Below are 19684 nucleotides of genomic sequence, written 5' to 3'. Positions count from 1 at the left end.
AGAGGTCGGGGTAGGTCTAGGAAGACTTGGATGGAGATGATAGGAAAGGATATGAATGCTTTAAACCTCACCGAGGACATGGCATTGGATAGAAATGATTGGAGGAGAAGGATTCATGTGGAAGACTCAGAATGATTTTCTTTTTTGGCTCATATTGCTGACCCCAATTGTTTTTGGATGAAGGCGTAGTTGTTGTTGTTGTTGTTGTATAGAAAAAAGCTTATATCTGGATAAATCTCTTAATTTTAGATATTGTTGGATAAATCTAAAAAAGTTGACATTTGTCTACTAACAAGTTTTCTAATTTTGTAGGGACACTCAAGATTAGATTTTTCCTTTTCCTTTTCTTTATTTTATTCTAAATATTGTAGTAAATGTAAACCCTAGAAAAAGAATTTGCTTTTTCTGCTTAGATTAGGGTTGCATTGCATATAGTTTATTTTTAATAAATTTAATTGTGTGATGGATAATGATTCATGCATATTCAAATGCACAATGGTCTACACGAATGTCACGTGCACTCGCTTCTAATAAGTTAATAAACTCAATTGAGTTCGTATTTGTGGCCATAGTTAGAATACGAACAATATCCAAATTTATCTTCTTTTAAGCAACAAACGGCCTACACTCTTAGGTTATTTTTAGAAATCATTGCATTTTCAAAAGTTTTCTAAGTATTTGCCTCATTTAGAATCAAATGGACTATATTGAATACATATTTGTGGCTATAGTCAAGGATATGTGGTGAATTTATCTCATCTAAATTCTATAAGGCACAAAAATCCTTTTTATCATTTATTTGCCTCAAAATTCTTCAAAAAATATTTTCTCAAATTGCATTCATGCATCATCTTGGTTTAGACTGCATCATGAAAAGATTTCAAAGGGCCACACGCCCCTTCTTTTGATCAATTCAAAAATCCTATCATAGAAAAATCGATGTTCTCAAAGTCACCTGAGTTTTTCTCAAAATCGATTTTCTTAAAACCCTTGATTTTCAAGAAATTTTCAATCTTTATAAGTTTAATTCATGATTCTCCAAAGTTTCAATTTAAGAATTCAAGTCCAGAGAAATTAACTTTCTTAGAGTTATTTAAATTTTCTTCAAAACCGATTTTCTTAAAACATCAAGATTTCTTTAGAAATCTATTTTCCTTTTTCTTCAAAAGTATTTTCTCAATGTGATTCACGATTTTCAAAGCATCCTTCTTCCAAGTATTTTCAAATCTTCGAAGCATACATCATGTTTTCAATCTGCATTTTCTAAAGTTCATAACACATGCCTGATTCTTTATGCATTTAGGAATAAAATATCGATTTAGACAAGTTGAGCAAAGTAAAGCACCAGATTGATCCTTGGTTTAATTACTCTTGGTTATAGCACCAAGAACGGTTGAACCTCGTACCAACAAGCGAGTCTCATTCCTCAGAATTTTCCCGCATTTTAAAATGGAGGCGAGTTATTTTCAAAATCTTTTTCAAATGTCAGTTTGACTTGCCAAAGTAAAATTTTATGATGATAACACCCTCCCACTCTTTAGATGCTTTCAGGATGAGAGACAAGATTGTGACCACAAATCCTTTAACTTTTTCTACATATTCTTCTTAGATATGGGCCACTGTGAAACAACTAGCTATTGTTTAGCCAACTTGCTTTGCATTTTTTTTTGAGTGTTTAAGTGTAATTTTTTGAGTTTACGAAGAGTGCCTTTTCCATGTAAAATGTTGGACACCCAAACTCTTGAAATTAGACGTGGTTGTCTCTTTATCCACGTGTCAAATAAACTCTTTGCTTTATAGTACAAAGGATGGCCTAGTTCATAATTTTTCTTCTTTGGCTTTCTATGTTGTGCACTAACAGTAGAAGATAATCCAGATGTGGATCACTCTAACATGTTCTTCTTAGTTTGCATACTAAACAAATTAAGAATTTCCTATAATATGAAGATAGATAATATAGGTAAATAGGCGGGCGATAGCGACGCAGAACAAAAACCAAAATTGTTAATTAAAAAAACATCAAACATCGTGCCTAACATACATTTTTATTATACAAGATCCATAAAATATAAACAACAAAAGTGGAGGATGGAATAAAAAATACAAATCATTAAAACAAATTGAAAAAAATTATGTTTAAAAAAAATGGGTTCAACCGTTAAATATATGCTTACTAGAAAAATCACCATCGATGATTTTGTAATACTTGAGGATGAAGTCTTGCTAGATAGTTACCAAAAAGTCACCGCCAAAAAGCAGGTTGGGGACCGCAAAAAACCTTAAAAATTTATGCAAACAAATTTTGGGTTGCAGTGTTTCAGTTTTTATACTCACGAAGTTTGCATATAATTTTATGCAAACTTCATGACATATGTGCAAACTCCATCATGTATGTGCGATGTTTCAAAATTTGAGAGTAAAATGAGGTCCACATAAAATTATGTGAGAACTTCGTGACATATGTCTGATCTTCTGAATTTTGAGATTAATACGAAATTCACACATAATTTTATGCGACCTTCATGTTGTCCACAAGAAAAAAATGTGTGGTACTCCTCTTAAGTGGGAGTTTGTGTTACCTGAGGAGCAAATCGATATCGCGCAAACTTTACCAATTATGCACATGCAAAGGTTAAAAAGGTCATAGTGAAGTATATTTATGATTTTGGACATGAGAAGAGAATAGCAAAAATTCTAAGGCATTTTCGAAAAATGGGTCATATTTTTTTATACAGTATGGTCATTTTTTTTATTCCAAAACTCATTTAAATGCAACCAAACATAATCTCATGTAAAAATTGAAAATTTTGTTCCTTGATGATATCTTATAGGATAGGATTTTGATGTAATACTTTCCATCTTGATTAATTAATAAATATTTTTCTTTCGTTTTTTTTTTCTGAATAGACATTGTTGTCAGTTGAGTTGAGAATGATCAAAATTTGTATGATATTATTTGCGAAAAAAGAAGTGTTGCTTACATGGCACATTGTAATTTTTTGACAACTCTCTCTCTCTCTCTCTCTCTCTCTCTCTCTCCAAAACGTTTTTTTCCCCCTTCTTATTGGCCATAAGATGAAAATATTTCATCAATATGTTATGATTCCATTATTTTACTTCCAATCTTGATAAATGTATATGATCTAAACCCACTTTTGCTATTTAAGTCATCTTATAGGGCCCGGCTATTGCAACTTAAAAAGGTTAATAGCTAAAGCAACTAAAGTATTAAAGATGAAATTTTGCTTGTTCAGATGAAACTCATGAGAGGTCTCACCTATAATGACTTTTTCCTTGCGAGGTCCTGAATTTTGGCATACAAGAAGTTACAATTAATGCATTTTTATAGAAAGAGAAATGATTTCATGATTTTGTTGTTATGTTGACTAAAAGCCTGCCTATTTATTTCATCAGTGTAAATGTTGCCAAAATCCTCTGCTTCGTTAACCCTTTGAGTACCCCTTGAATTTGGGTTTTGCTATTTTTTTAATGGCTAGGAACGAGCTCACTTACTGGCCCTCTTCTCTAGATAGTAAACCCCGAGTGAGTGCCTTAGTTCATGAAGAACGCACTGAATAGGGGCATAAGATCAATAAATTCGTTGTGAGATCAATAAAATTGTTCTTTTCTTTTTAGATTCTACTTGGAGCAACCTTGTCATAACCCTGTCAAAAAGGATAGTAGCTAAATGCACAGAGGTGCGTCAGCTTAAGGCTTTTACGTTGAAGAAGGTCAAGAGATCGATACCTAGGATGTGCGTCCTTTGCGGCAAGGTCTAAGCAAATGAGAAACTACTCTAGTGAGCAGGGAAAGAATACTCGTCCATGGTCAACTTGACACCTCTCGGCCGTAATGAGATATTCAAAACATGGTGGTGGTTTCTCCACAATAAATTAAAAAAAAAAAAATCCTAAATGACTTCCCGATTCATTTTCACTATCTTTGTTTAGAGTGTACAATGGCTGAATGCGGCATTGGCTTGTCTTGATAAAAAAATTTAAAAGGAAAAGACTTGACTTACCCAGATTTGCAAACTCTTTTTGAAAGATGTAGGAACGCCGTTTGCAAGTCTCAACTGTCATTTTTTCAAGAAAAGGCAAAGGTCAAACAAGTTTCTCGATTTTCACAGTTAGAATCACACCACCACGGATTCAGGTATGAAAAGATGTAAAATGTGTATGAATATCGATAAAAGATTAAATAAATCAAAATGAATAGACACATTGATCTAGAAAATATTTTTTCGAACTTTGGGGTCCGTTTAGTTCTTTTAAGCTCTTCGTCCTCAGTTCAACAACACGTTCGCGTAGGTTTAAGGATTCTTCAATGATTTCAGCAACACCTCTACATTGGTATGGCAGTCTAAGATTCAGGCCGAGAGAAGCTGGGCTTAGGTCAGAGTGCAAGCAATGCTTAAGTAAGACTTTCTCCAAGGCCAGTACTCAAACAAAAGATTTATAGATCTCATTTTTTTTCTTCTCCAGATTATAGGGTCCTACCCTTATTTATAAGATTTCTGCATGAGATATGAATTTAAGAATTTCTGAGTTTGAATCCAAACTAAATGAATATGTTCTTATCTTTATGGATGATAAGACTTGTCCAAGAAGAGTTCTATTAGGGATAGAAGTTTGGATATAATATGATTTAAGAATATTTTATTTTTTGTTCTACGAAGACAAGGATAGGTTTTTGGGTGGATGAGATTTCTAATGGTTTTTTATAGATTAAATAATAAAATTTTGAATCTCCCTTATTAAATCTGATTGTATTTCAGATTTATTTACTTGATAACTTGTTGTGGCGAGGTACCTTTGATGCATTTCAAAGCTTGCATCTTCAAATTTAATTTATATTTTATATGCAAAAACCAAATTCAATCATGATAAAAAATGCATTCAATGTGAGACCTACCTAAAAACAAGATTTTTTACTAAATATCTTGGTTTGATCATAACTTTCTACCCCAATGCTTGCATGTTCTTATTTAATATTGCATGATAGTCTACTCTGATGTTTGATAATCTAACAGTTTGACACACTGTATTTTCTTTGGTCCAACTTTATCAGTAGAGTTTTTGATGTGCCCCATGGACCAATCTTTGGGACCTACTTGGTTAAAAAACAGAGACGGATATAAAGACCAATTTCTGCCAAATGTGAGAATTCAGTTCGGAATTTGGTGTAAAACAGGATCAGACTTGATCTGGCTGACTTCAAACCAGCGGCCCACAACTACACCATAAAGCAGTCTGTCTTCTACGCAAACTTGACACTACCGTGTCGTACCAAGTGAAGTTGGGTGCAGGGTGCCATCTGAACATATAGAAATTAATAAATACTTTTGGATATAAATATTACGAACACTTTAAATTACGTGTGGCATAGATATATATAGCTGGATATAAATTGGTTTCACCAATATTACTGCACATTTCAGGTTAGGAGCAAATTTGAGTAAAAGATAAACGCACTTCATAATTTCCAAGTACAATCTGCTTTTCATCAGGGAAGGATACCATGAGACTGTTGGTAGGATTGTTGCTTGTCTTAAATACCAACTTGAGAAGAGCAACACAGAATTCAGTGATTTTACCAGGGTCACTTTTCTTCTTGACCTTCACCTGCAGAAGTTGCCAAGTTTTCTGGTTGAGCTGGGGGTGCAAATGGCTTAGGAGGCATTTGCAGGCAACCAACATCTCTTTCCAGCATCTGAACAACCATTGTCATTGAAGGGCGATCGACCGGGTTCCACTGGATGCACCAAAGTGCAACAATTGCCATCTTGTTTGGAATTTCTTCTTCAATGCCTTCGATTCTTACATCTCCAACCTGCTGAAGGTGGTTAAAAATCCATTCAGGAAAATAGATTTCACTTGTGTTCTGAATGTTGGTATCAATGTTCTTCCTCCTTCCGACCATTTCTAGCAACAGCATGCCAAAGCTATAAACATCAGATTTGTGTGATGCGGTCCCGAAATTTCGAGACAGCACTTCTGGAGCAATGTAACCCATTGTCCCTCGTGCAAATGTCATTGACACAATGCTTTGTTCTTTTGAACACAACTTTGCCATGCCAAAATCAGAAATCTTTGCTGAAAAGTTATGGTCTAGTAGAATATTGTGTGGCTTGATGTCAAAGTGGAGGATTCTTTGGTTGCAACCTTGGTGTAGATACTCAATTCCTCTAGCAACTCCAAATGCTATATCATACATCTTTTCCCAACTCAGAAGGTTCTTTTTATCAGCCTCTGTTGAGAATATGAACTTCTCAAGTGATCCATTAGGCATGAACTCATAGATGAGAGCTCTTTTATAATCCTCGTAACAGAATCCGAGAAGGTGAACGACATTGACATGGTGAATCCTTCCAATACTAGCCACTTCATTCATGAACTCTGCCCCATTGCTGCTAGAAGATTCAACCACTTTGACAGCAACAGGAATTCCATTTGAAAGCTTGCCTTTGTAGACGCTTCCGTATCCACCTTGTCCTAGTTTTTGCCTGAATTCGTTGGTCATTTTCTTCAGTTCTGCATAGGAATATCTTGTGGGATTTTGGGATTTGAATTCTTCTAGAAACTTTTCAATTTTGAGTTGCCTCTCGTGTTCATCTTGCCTCTTCAATTTGGTGTTATAATTGACGATGAATATAATTATAGCTACCATGGCCAACATGAAGCTACTGACAGTAACACCTGCAAGCATATGCAAATTCAGGAAAAGAAGGAATTAGGCAATTAGCACCATACCACTATGAACACGTGAGTACCAAAAAACATGAATTGGAAGGAACCTTTTAACCCTCCCCTATAGGTAGCAAAGTACTACAAATGCAGATGTGGGGCAAAGCCATAAAGCTAACTCAATGCCAGGTACTGAAATTCACTGTTGGGGATTTGCAATGGTGCATTGCAGTTTTTCTTTTTTTGATAACACCGCTGAGGGGAACAGCCTCGTCCCAATTACGTCATTCCCATAAAGAATGATATTATAACGATTTCAATTGGTAGAGCCGCAATAAGAAATCGTATCAGGTTGCACAGTAAAATGTTTGGTAGTGATATGTCATCATAGTTATTAAAGTAAAGCCCCAGAAGGGTCACCCAGCTAGATAGTGTGTGTAGGGTTAATGTTCGGAGGCCCCAGGCATCACGAGTTCGATTTCTTATGGGATACTTGCATCAAGTATGGAACAGCATGGTGGGGCTGGTTCACTCTATCAAGGTTCACTGCTATAGATTCGTGGCAATTAGGTCTCAATCCTGGTGGTTTACTTTCCTCTTCATAAAAAAGGATAAAAGAAAAAGAGCCAACAGTTGCTTACCAATAATGATATCCCTCTTAGTTGATGAACCTGCATTCAAATTATACAAAGGAAATTAGACCCCTTTGTTTGGATTTTTAATGCAGCCTCAGAAGAAAAAAATTTAACAAATTTATTGGCCTCTTCTTTGAGCAAGGAATGAGGTAGATGGCTTCAACGGTTCAACCTCTTGGCTCACGGGTGTGTGGAATTTTTCATACTTTGTCCAGGAAAGTTTTATATGCTGCTAATGAGGAAAGGCTCTTACCAAGCCACGGGCCAAAGAGAACCATGAGATTCAGTTGGTGTTCTGAAAGGATTTCTTAACTGTCAGTGGCCAAAGATACATTATTGGATGAATAACTTAGATACACAGCAGCGTAGATCGAGGTATTGAATGAGACAACAGAATATCTTACAAAATGCAGCTACACACCCAGAATGGAAGCATAGCCAGGGTCAAACATGATATCTGAAAGAAGCCAAACTACCTTAGCCGGGTCCTTTCTGGGTTTGCCTCTCATGGTAGGCTATATTATCACGCAAATGGTAAGGAAGACGGAGTTTGGTTGAAAATCTAGACAGTCAAATCCAAATGAGCTTCCCTGTAGCATAACTCTCCATAATTCTTGACCTTATAAGGCAGCAGCCCTGATACCCCCACGTTCCCCAGTACAATGTGGGAAAAAGTGGTCATCAGCAGCTGCGCTCTCTATTTGATTTGAATTCAAGCATGTTGCGTTAGAGAGAGAGAGAGAGAGAGAGAGAGAGAGAGATGGTCTTATGGCTTGTACATGCTCGTTTTCAAGTGGAAACACAGAAAAACCAAAATTCTCAAATGGAATCGACTTCGACTTACCCAAACCAAACAGGTTCTTTCAAACAAGAGCTGTAAGTTGGTTGAGATTACCTCGTTGAGGGATGGGCAAAGGAACGGGGATGGAATCGGTTGGGCGAAGGCAGGCGCTAGCGTTTGCAGTGGAAATGAATCCGCAAGTGCCACCAAGTATTTGGCAGACCTCACAACCAGCTGGCTGTTTCCATTGCAGAGTTATTTCCTGTAGAACATCCTGACGGTCAAGCTGGGTCACGGGTAGGACTAGGCTCTTGATGGGCTCACATGACTCGGGAAGATCATAGGCCGAAGTATATGCGGGGGTCATGAAAACGTAGCTCCCATTCCCACTCATGCAAGGAACTGCATCTGGTTGAGAATATCCTACTGTGCGAATGTTTTTTGAACAACGTAACAATGTCACGCATCTGCCATAGGAGTAATAATAGAAGGGAGTTGCATCTATACTAGGAGAGTCGTAGGTGTAACCAGAGAAAATAGTGTCACAGGACTTAACGAGAGAAATATTAAGATTGGTGATGCTCTTCAAGAGGCAACCTTGAGGATCCTGCAAAGTGAGGCGTCCAAACTCGTAATAAATACCGGTGACATACATATCCACAGAGGAGGGCAACTTTATGACGGTTAGGTTGCCCCGACTACTGCTGCTTCTGATACAGGAGAGTTCGTAGCCGGGGAGACCGCAGTAGTGAGGGTGTTGGCTACCTTTGATGAAGAATGGGTATCTGATTTCAGGACCATTCTCACTACATTTGGAAGTTGGGCAATCCCTGATGAACTCCTCAAGGTCGTTTGCAGCCATCTCTCTAACCAAGATGGCACTTAGTAGAATTGCAAGTGTTTTACACGGTGAACCCATATCAGAGACAGAGAGAGAGAGAGAAAGAGAGGCCTAGACCACTGTATAAAAAGCTGTAAAGACAGTTTCTCTACCTTATCGTGTACACTTTCAAAATGCATAAGCCGGACGGGAAGTGGCACAACTACCAGGTAATCGATGTTCTGGAGAATGGTCTATGGGCGGCTTGACCTGAGTGACTTGACCTTACCAAGACGCGGATTGTAATGAAGCAGCTGCCTCTCTTGACTCTCTCATTATGCCTCCAAATTCCAAATGATTTGGGTTTTTGTGGTTGGAAGAAAACCACGAAGGAAAGAAAAAGCAGAAATTCACTGCTCAGCAAATCTTGTTAGAAACGAGTTCCCATACCGGTTGATTTTCTAGAGGTCTCCTAGATCTTCTCCCCCACTTGACTTTTGATTGCCACTCATGGTAAAAGCAAAATTTGCTTAGCTTGAGAACTTTTTTTTTCCAGCTCTCTCTCTCTCTCTCTCTCATGGCAACGGTTTTCATATCTTCAATGTCTTGGCCATTCTCTTTTTCTGCTTCTTCAGATCATGCCATTCATGAACGGGGCTTCACCCTGGCACATGCTGCCCTGCTTCAAGCTGGCTCTTAAAGTTCTGCTCGTTTAGGTTCATACCTAGCTTGAGCTCGTGGCAAGCCGAGCAGAGCAATCGTTCAGTATGAGCCCATCCTACATGAGCAGGGCTCGAGCTGGCTCTTTAAAGATATTAAAAAAAAAAAAAAAACAGAAAGGAGAACTATTGTGCTCTAACAGCAAGAATCGAACCTCAATCTACCATCTGCAAGCCACGGACCTCAAACCACTCCTATATTAACTCTGTATAACATAAACAACACCTAAAACTATGTATTTTTTTTAGTGTTAACGAACCTTCATGAGCCAACAACCCATGCAAGGGCACCCTTTGTTCATGCTCGGCTCAGTAATTTAAACTAGTAGCTTAAGATTTAATTCAACATACTCTTTAACACACCAAACAGAGCCAAGCCACAAGCTACCCGGTTCGTTTTCCAGCCTTAATTATGTAGAAGGTGCATCACAATTAAATCCAGCTAGCAACTAACAGAACATGGCCTCAACTTTGGAAATAAAATTATGTAAATCAATTGCCCTTTGGTTTTCAACTTAGGATATAAAAATAGAAGAAGGCGACTTTACTAAATCAGCTCCTTTTTTACCTGTTTGGGTCACTTTATAAGCTGCTCGTTGCTATTTATGCTTATTTTAAATAGCAGTGTTTGGATTGTTTACTTTTATTTTTTAATGATAATTTATAAAATTTGACATTTTAAAAATAAATAAAAAAATTTCTTTCACAAGAGCTTATTTTCTTCCTTTTCACCTCCACCACCATTACTACCCTATCACCACCACCATCATTGCAACCACCACCGCCTCAAAGAACTTGACCATTTAATTTTAGATAGAGGAGACCTTGAATAAATCAACTCTTTCCTGGTTTTTCCACGAGGAACTTACTGTTTAATTTTGCAATTAGGGCTATGGGGTATCCGATGAAAGTCAGGATATGGCGCAATCACATGGCACAGAAATTTGTGCATTAAGCATCTGATCACCGTCCATCAGGCCTTGGGCCTCACAACTGACACACCTGTCGGGTCATCAAGTGCTTAATGCACAAATATTTGTACAATCATATTGCACCACCTGATATTTTTACATCCCATGACCCCACCTGGAGATTATCAAAGGAAACTTCCTAGTAAAGCAAAAAAAATGCAAACCTAACAAGGGTAGCTTTACTTGTCTGGTAGGATCGCAGCTAGTGCACGTCACCTTGTGTTGGGGGCGTTAAAGGTTCAAAACCCAGCTTGCCTTTTAAAAAAAAATGCAAGACCTTGTCTCATTAATTATTGGTCTTTCTCTCTTACACGCATAAATGAGATGAAAAGGTCAAGTGTGGGGGCTTCATGAAACTATTGGCATCTAACTGAATCGTGGTCCCAAGTTATGAAACTGCCCAGAAAAATGGCCCTAGACAAGGATGCCTACTGCTACCCATTAAATCAGCTCTTTCTAGCCTTTTCATAGAACTTGACCACATAATTATACAGGAGACTTTGACTTGGCACCTTCCAAGTGAATGAAAAGATGATCTCAAGTGTAGTAGGGCTCCATGAGACTCTAGTCTTAAACACGGATTCCAACTGTACATTTTTGGACATATCTGACTGGATCTGAATCCGTTTAGTCGGATCCAGTAACTGGAATCAGATTTGGATTAGCATTTTGTACTCTTTTAATCTGAATTTGGTGCTGAATACAACAAGATCCAGATCATTTACAAGTAAATGTATTCCTGATTAACATAAATAATTTTAATCGGATTGATCCAGATTTGATAAAAGATTTCTTCATATGACACTAATCCAATAAGCTTCTGGAATTGGACCCATTTTGCCCTAATCCTGGCTTGAGTTGGGACTTAGAATGGACTCAAATTAGGGCCATATCCAGGTGAATCTGTATCCAGATATAAGCCATAACCCAGACTTTAGGTTAAATTTTTGTCCATACTAGTTACTGGGCCCAACTAGGGCATGTATTTTGGACCATGTTTAGCCAAGTGGATCTAGATTCTAAATTAATTTTGCGTAACCTTCGTACAGATTAAAATCCAATTCTTGGTCTAAATATGGATGTTGTTTGCAAGATATGGACTAGACTCAAACCCAAGTGTTGCTTTAATTGTGAATCCATATTCTTTACCAAGGATGAACAATGGGCTAGGGCAGGCTGTTCCGGGTCTTATTTTTCGGATCAAGCCTGGCCTGGCCTGGCCTTTCATTAGGCGAGCCTTAGCCCAGTTAACGGCAGTTAGCTTGACCCGAGTGACTTGGCCTTACCAAGACGCGGACTGTAATGAAGCACCTGCCTCTCTTGACTCTCATTATGCCTCCAAGTTCCAAATGATTTGGGATTTTGTGGTTGAAAACCACGAAAGAAAGAAAAGGCAGAAAATCACTGCTCACCAAATCTTGTTAGAAACGTGTTCCCATGCCGGTTGATTTTCTGGAGGTCTCCCATATCTTTTCCACCTTAGCTTTTCATCGCCACTCATGGCAAAACCAAAACTTGCTTAGCTTGAGAACTTTTTTTTTTTTCCGGAATTGAGCTCTCTCTCTCTCTCTCTCTCTCTCTCTCTCTCTCTCTCTCTCATGGCAAAGCATACTCTTGATGGTTTGCTTTTCTTCAATGTCTTGGTCATACTCTTTTTCTGCTTCTTCAGATCATGCCATTCAGAAACGGGGCTTCATCCTGGCACACGCTGCCCTGCTTCAAGCTGTGGGGGGATCAAGAATATCAGTTACCCCTTCAGACTCAGGGGAGACCCCACAAATTGTGGCTTCCCAACTGATGTGTTCGAACTCGTCTGCCAAGCAAACACCACCACCCTCTGGAATCTCACCATTGGAACCTTCAACGTGAAGGACATCTTCTATGAGAACCGGACCATTAGAGTTGCTGATCCTGGCCTTTCCACCCCTGCAAACAAAAGCTGCCCTCTGCCCCAGCATTTTCTAGTAGAACGAAACATAAGCGCTTTACTGTCTTTCAACGCCCTTCGTTATACCACAGCCGTTACATGGGTCAGGTGCACAGAGCGTGTGGCAGTGGAAGGGTACATCCCTTTTCCTTGCCTCACTAGCTCCGGCTCATACTTCTACCTCTTCATTGGGGACTTGAGGATGTCAGACCTACGCAATTCTTGCAGACAGTTTACTAGCACCTTCGCAAACAATTACAACGTGAAGGACATATCAAACGCCTCGTACACAGCAGAGCTCTTGGAGAAGGGCTTTGATGTGGATTGGAGTTGGATGTCCTGTTATGAATGCTACGCCGCAGGACAACAATGTCAATACAACGTTCAAGGTGAAATCACATGCCCACCAGAATGCAGATTACTGTTCCAGTCTACCAACTGTGAGTAAACCTCCTTCCTGCAAAATGTTTTACCTCCTTATTCAAATCCATCTTATGCCTCTTCTTCTTGGTCTTCAACGCTAGAACCTGCATAAGGCTTAAAAACCATGTTGGGATGATGATAATGCCACATGACCCAGCTCAGTGTAGACTAGGAATATGTTAGGAGGATGATGATACTTATGGGAGGCGTAGCACACTATTCTGCTTATCTCTGTATTGATGTTATTCTCATTCTTTCATGTTCCAGGTTTCCTTAAAATAGGAGCTACGAATATACAGGGTAAAGTACCTTCAACCACACCTAATTAAGAGTTGGGTATTAATTATGGTAACATGTTTTAATTATATTTTTCATTTTATTTCTACTAACAGCATTCCTAAGGTCCTTCACGTTACGGAAGGTACTAGGTATGGCTCTCCTCTGTTCATCTCCAATGATCAAACTTTTATTTTAGAATGAATGCTGGCCTACTGATCCATAAATTTTCTGTTCAGGATAGAGTGTTTTCATGACTATAAAAGAATGAAAGCTAACCTACTCATCCTTATTTTGCTCAAAACAGAGGATTACATGCTTGTAAGAACATCCATTGCAGTAGCATGCTTCATTGTATACCTTATCTACAAACTTTGGAAAATCCACATGTCTAAGGATAACATTGAGCAATTTCTATCGAATTATCAACGTGCCATGCCGACACGCTATTCTTATTTGGAGATCAAGAGGTTCACTGGGCACTTCAAGGAGAAAGTAGGACAGGGAGGCTTCGGTTCTGTCTTCAAAGGAAGGCTACCAAGTGGTCGATCAGTTGCAGTGAAGATGTTGGCAAAGTCCAAGAAAAACAACGGTGAAGAATTCATCAATGAGGTCTCCACCACTGGTAGAATTCATCATGTCAATGTGATTCATCTCATTGGCTTCTGTGCAGAAGGTTCTAAGAGAGCCCTCATATATGAGTTCATGGAAAATGGATCATTAGATAAATACATCTTTGCTGAAAATGACAAAGGCCACACGTTATGTTGGGAAAAACTGTACCAAATTGCCTTAGGCACAGCTCGGGGGATTGAATATCTTCATAGAGGATGTGACATGAGAATTCTCCATTTCGACATCAAACCACACAACATTCTTCTAGATGACAATTTCTGCCCAAAGATTTCTGATTTTGGTCTTGCAAAGCTATATCCTTCAACTCACAATACGGTAAGCGTCACTGCTGCTAGAGGCACTATAGGTTACATTGCACCAGAGCAGATTTCCAGAGCATTTGGAGGCATTAGCTACAAGTCTGATGTATACAGTTTCGGAATGTTGCTGCTAGAAATGGCTGGAAGAAGAAGGAATGTGAATCCATTTGCAGAGAATTCAAGCCAAATTTACTTCCCCACATGGATTTATGACCGGTTGAGCAGTGGAGAGAGTATGGAAGTTGGCAATGTAACAGAAATGGAGGATATAATGAAGAAGCTAAGTATTGTGGGTCTATGGTGCATACAGACAATGCCTGTTGATCGTCCCACAATGAGCCAAGTTGTAGAGATGCTGGAGGGGAGTGTTCATGCCTTGCAAATGCCTCCCAAGCCCTTTTTATCTTCTCCTCCAAGAAAGGATGTAAAAGATCCTGCTTCAGAATCAGATGACATAACATCATTGCTCGAATCTGAGAATGAACCTTGATCTAAAACACATAAGTACATCTTTATATGTATTTATTCAGACAGACAGATATATAAATAACAATTCCGTTGATAACTATCTCAAGTTTTATTACTGTGATTTCCATTTCAAGATGCCTTGGACTGCGAACCTCCTAATCCGATGTATTCTACTTTTTGAATTTGTGATTTCACTTAAAGAGAATCTTAATTATCTTATAGTCTTTTGTTATGCAAACCACAGTTTAGGCAGAGCTCGGCCAAAGGTTTTCTCAATCAAATGCTCTCCGGATATACCAAATCCAATAGGAGATAATTAATCTCCCATAACCGTTTACTTCACCTAAGTTAAAAGGATTATTGGACAAAGTGTTCACATATATCGAGATTTCACCATGGCACCATCAGGGTCATTCAAGATCTTCAACAACTAAACGGCTCATTCAATTTCTGATGGGCCTCAATGATAGCTTCAGTACCATAGAGAGTCAATTACTTCTTATGACACCCTTACCAAGTATATCCAAGGCATACTTGTTGATCATCGAAGAGGAACGACAGTACGACATTCGTTTCATGCCATCACATGAACCAACTGTCGTGGTCGTCGATCAAGGTAATATCCCTGTAAAGGCCAACGCATCAAAGATAGGCTAGACACGTCCAAGACCAAAATGCAATCATTGTGAACGTCTTGAATACATCAAGCAAAAATGCTATTATCTTCATGGTTTTCGTAACTGACCAAGGGGTTCTTCTAATGCTCTCTTCACCAGCCAAGCTAATGCATGTGCCTCCACTACTGAACCCGAAAAATATGTTTCAAGTTTTCTGCTTCCTAAACTTACCCAAGAACAATATGATAAGATTATGGTCATTGTCAATCTAGGTAACCAAAATATTCCATCTATGGCCAACCTTGCAGGTAATATACCCAAATCTTTAATTTGTTTGTTTGCATCTCAGAGTTGAATTATAGATTCAGGAGCAACAGATCATATCACAAACTTTATATCCAACTTTTCTTCCCCAATGTCAATTTCCATCCCACCCATCGATCTTCCTGATGGGACGTTCGCCCATGTCACTCATACTGAGAGTGTTATATTGACTCCAACTCCTACTTTACATAATGTTCTCCATTAACAAATTAATTCATGATTTAAAATGTATCGTTGTGTTTAATGACAATCATTGTGTTTTTCAGGACCCGCACTCAAAAATGACGATTGAAACGGGTAGACTACAAGGAAACCTTTATATCCTTGAGGGTGGTAGTAACCATGCCTTGAATACCTCATCTTCTTCTATTTGGCATCTTCGACTTAGACATTTATCAAGTTCACGTCTTTAAGTTCTTATCAATTCTAATAAAGTTAATAACAAAATTTCTTATGACCCTTGTTCTGTTTGTCATAAAGCTAAACAAAACAGGTTACCATTCCCTCATGAGACTATATCCTCTTATAAACCTTTCGAGTTACTATATTGCGACATATGGGGTGTATATCAAACTTCTTCTGTATCTGGGGCCCATTTTTTCTTGACCATTGTAGATGACTACAACAGATGCATGTGGGTGTATCTCATGAAGTATAAATCTGAGACATTCAATATTATCAAAAGTTTCAGCACGTTAATTCGCAATCAGTTTCAAATCAACATTTTAAGCATTCGATCTTATAATGAAACCGATTTTTTTTCAAATGATATGCAAACTTTTCTTAAAGACAATAGCATCCATCATCAGCATAGTTGCGTCGCAACACCACAACAAAACAGTGTTGTTGAACACAAGCATCGTGATTTATTGAATGTCGGTCGGGCTCTCCGTTTTCAATCCAATTTACCACTCAAGTTTTGGGAGGAATGTGTTCTTACTGCCACATACCTTATTAATCGTCTTTCCTCCAAACCTTTGATGTGTAAAACCCCTTATGAGATGTTATATAACCAAAGGCCTAATTATGCTCATCTACTCACATTTGGTTGTTTATGTTATGCCTTTAACATCCACCATAACCACAAATTTGACACACGTGCCAAACAATGCATCTTTGTAGGATATCCATATAGTCAAGTTGGGTATAAAGTTTATGACATTAAATCTCAAAAGATTTTTGTCAGTAGAGATATTAAATTTTATGAAAATATTTTCCCTTTTCAAGATTAAACGGCCCCTCCCTTTGATGTCACCAATGTCATACCTATACCCATTTTTAAATCCCAAGAATCCTACCCATAATCTCCTGTCATTGAGCCTTCGTCCACCACTACTACAAGAAAAATGCTAATTAGCGATAAAAATTTGTGACAAATTTTTTTCGTTACAATTTTGCGACGGATTAGCGAGAGAAAGCTATTCGTCGCTAAAATTTTACTTATTTGTAAAATTAGCGACAGAAACCATTCTATCGGTAATCCGTCTCTAATTAGCGATGGATTACCGATGAAATTTATTTCATCTCACTATCTGTCGCAACTTAGCTATGGATCAACGACAGAAATTTGTTGGCGCTACTCCATCGCCAAATAGCGACAAAATTTTTCCCTCATGAATCTGTTGCTAATTTCTCTATAAATCCCTAATTTGAGTCTCTTTCTTTCTCTTTTTGTTTCGTCTCCGCCTGCCGCCCGCCTCTTGGCACTTGCCACATGCCGCACGTCGCCAGTCGCCCATCGCCTGCCACCCGCCGACCTCCCCTTTCGGTTGAGGTAACCCCTGACTCCCCCTCTCTCTTTCCTTTTTTGCCGGCCATTACCTTTTTTGTCAGGGAGGGGACGAGCTTCCCCATCTCCCTATCTTACGAGATGCGAGGGAGGGGCTCAGCCCCCTTCCTGTGCTTTTTTTGCCAGGGAGGGGCCGAGCCCCCTCCTTGTCTCCCTGTCTTACGGGTTGCGCGGGAGGGGCTCAACCGCCTCCCCTATATTTTTTTTTTTTGCCAGGGAGGAGTTGGCCCCCTTCCCTATTTTTTTTTTTTTGCCAGGGAGGGGTCGAGCCCCCTCCCTGTTTTACAGGATGCGCGGGAGGGGCTCACCTCCTCCCCTTTTTTTTTTTTGCCAGGGAAGGGCCAAGCCCCCTCCTTATTTTTTTTTCTCCAAGGAGGGGTTGAGCCCCCTCCCTATCTCCCCTTCTTACGGGATGCGAGGGACGGACTCGGTCCCCTCCCTTATTTTTTTTCGTCGAAGAGGGGTCGAGCCCCCTCCCTATTTTTTTCGCTAGGGAGGGGTTGTGCCCCCTCTCTGTCTCCCTGTCGTACGGGATGAGAGGGAGTGGCCGAGCTCCCTCCCTGGTTTTCTTTTTTTTGCCAGGGAGGGGCTGATCCCCCTCCCTGTCTTACGGGATGCGAGGGAGGGACTCTGACCTCTCTCTATTTCCTTTTTCGCCAAGGAGGGGCCGAGCCTCCTCCCTATATTGTTTTGTATATTTATGCTTTGCAGATACATTGTTGAGCTAAATATGTGATGCTTAGTGCTAAGCATGACATGCAGCTAAAAATGCAATGCAAAAAGAAATAAAAAAAAATGCATAGGCAAAAGCAATGCAAATCAAGTAAATACCCATGGTGAATAAGTGATGCAAGCGCATCACATGTTATTTAATTTCTTGGATGCAACACTTTTCTATTCACACACTCACTTAGTTGTGGATATCTAAGACTACTTTGATGGAGTTTGAAGATCATGTTGAGCATGATTTTAATGTATGAAAATAGAAGTGTTCTTATTTTTTGAGTTCGGATTCCATGCTAGACATGGTAGTACTTAACAAGATATTAGAGTGTGTTTGTTACATGTATATGTTTGATATTGTTTTGATATAAATGATTTGAATGTATTGTAATGTTTGATGTGTCTATATTCATGCTTGCATGAAGTTATTTTTCATTTGATTATGCCTTTCATATGAAATTGTATCATGAAAACATGCTTCAAATTAATGTATCATTTTATGAAATATGATTTCATATTTCTAAATATCCTCGTGATGTGTATAAATATGATGTGATGATGTTACACACGAAAATATTGAATTATCAATGCATGTATAATAGTTCATGGAATTGCATTTTATGTTAAGTATGTTTGTGGTATAGAGGGGAAGAAAATTTACGCATTAACTGAAACAAAAAAATTGCTCACAAACAATCATCAAACAAGAATTAATAGATTAATTAGATATTTTTTTCATCATAACATTATTATGATTCTCTTTTAACTGGTATTGATAATATCCGTAACATTATAGGACAAATTGGATACAAACCATGAATGAATGTACCGTAGGATAGTTGATAATGAGGTATCGCATGAATATATAGATGGTGTTGACAGTTTTATTAAATTCGCAACGGCAAGTGTCAGTACAGTGGATCCCACCGGTCGGATCAGATGCTCTTGCACGATGTGTAAGAACAATCAATTTGTAGAACCTCATGGCTTTAGACATCACCTATACAGGAAGGGTTTTGTTAGTAGTTATCAGAATATGATACTTCATGATGAAGAATTTTAGAATAATTTTGACGCACAGGTGGATATGGTGCACGATAATCCATATGTGGATTTGATATTTAATGCCGCAGGACTAGAAATGGGTTCTGCTATGGGACATAGTGATGCACCAACTGGGGTAGAGGAAGAAGCAACAAACGATGCAGCCAGTAGATTTTATGACTTACTTAGAGATGCTGATGAGCCACTGTAGAATGGTTGCGAGAGTCACACTATCTTGTCTGCAGTTCTTCAACTACTAAATTTGAAGTCATAGTATAATTTAAGTCAATCATGTTTTGACTGTCTGTGCTCAATTATGAAGAGTATGTTGCCTAAAGATGAAAAATTGCCAGAAAATCTCTACCGTGCGAAGGTTATGGTCAATGCTCTAGGTATGAGGTATCAAAAGATAGATGCTTGTCCAAATCACTGCATGTTGTATTTCAAAGATCAAGAAAATAACATATCATGTCTATCATGTGGATATCCTCGGTTCAAGCCAAAAATAAGGGAAAATGGTAGCATGAGGTCAAAAGAAATGTCATA

The 19684-nt window shown here is 38.6% G+C and overlaps 2 protein-coding genes across 3 annotated transcripts; one reads left to right on the top strand and one right to left on the bottom strand.

Annotated features, from left to right (window-relative positions):
• Nucleotides 1-5452: 5452 nt before the first annotated feature.
• LOC149831889 (rust resistance kinase Lr10-like) lies at nucleotides 5453-9024 on the bottom strand. Of its 2 annotated transcripts, XM_090012271.1 has the most exons (3): nucleotides 8217-9024; nucleotides 7328-7357; nucleotides 5453-6698 (listed from the first exon to the last, which is right to left on the bottom strand). In XM_090012271.1, the coding sequence occupies exons 1-3, from the start codon at nucleotides 9019-9021 to the stop codon at nucleotides 5602-5604; spliced, it is 1932 nt and encodes a 643-aa protein (XP_089868397.1). In that variant the 5' UTR covers nucleotides 9022-9024; the 3' UTR covers nucleotides 5453-5601. The 2 variants fall into 2 exon arrangements, with proteins under 2 accessions (XP_089868397.1, XP_089868398.1); XM_090012272.1 differs by lacking the exon at nucleotides 7328-7357 and having other exon boundaries at nucleotides 8217-8987.
• A 3120-nt stretch (nucleotides 9025-12144) lies between these two features.
• Nucleotides 12145-14740, top strand: LOC149831888 (rust resistance kinase Lr10-like). The gene is made up of 4 exons (XM_090012269.1): nucleotides 12145-12979; nucleotides 13230-13262; nucleotides 13355-13390; nucleotides 13546-14740. The coding sequence occupies exons 1-4, from the start codon at nucleotides 12211-12213 to the stop codon at nucleotides 14661-14663; spliced, it is 1956 nt and encodes a 651-aa protein (XP_089868395.1). The 5' UTR covers nucleotides 12145-12210; the 3' UTR covers nucleotides 14664-14740.
• The last annotated feature ends 4944 nt before the right edge of the window (nucleotides 14741-19684 follow it).

This window comes from Nuphar pumila, chromosome 7 (assembly GCF_984573655.1).
Source record: "Nuphar pumila chromosome 7, dmNupPumi1.hap1.1, whole genome shotgun sequence".
Lineage (NCBI taxonomy): Eukaryota > Viridiplantae > Streptophyta > Magnoliopsida > Nymphaeales > Nymphaeaceae > Nuphar > Nuphar pumila.
Note: the sequence above shows the minus strand (reverse complement) of the source record. Positions and strands in the feature narration are given on the sequence as shown.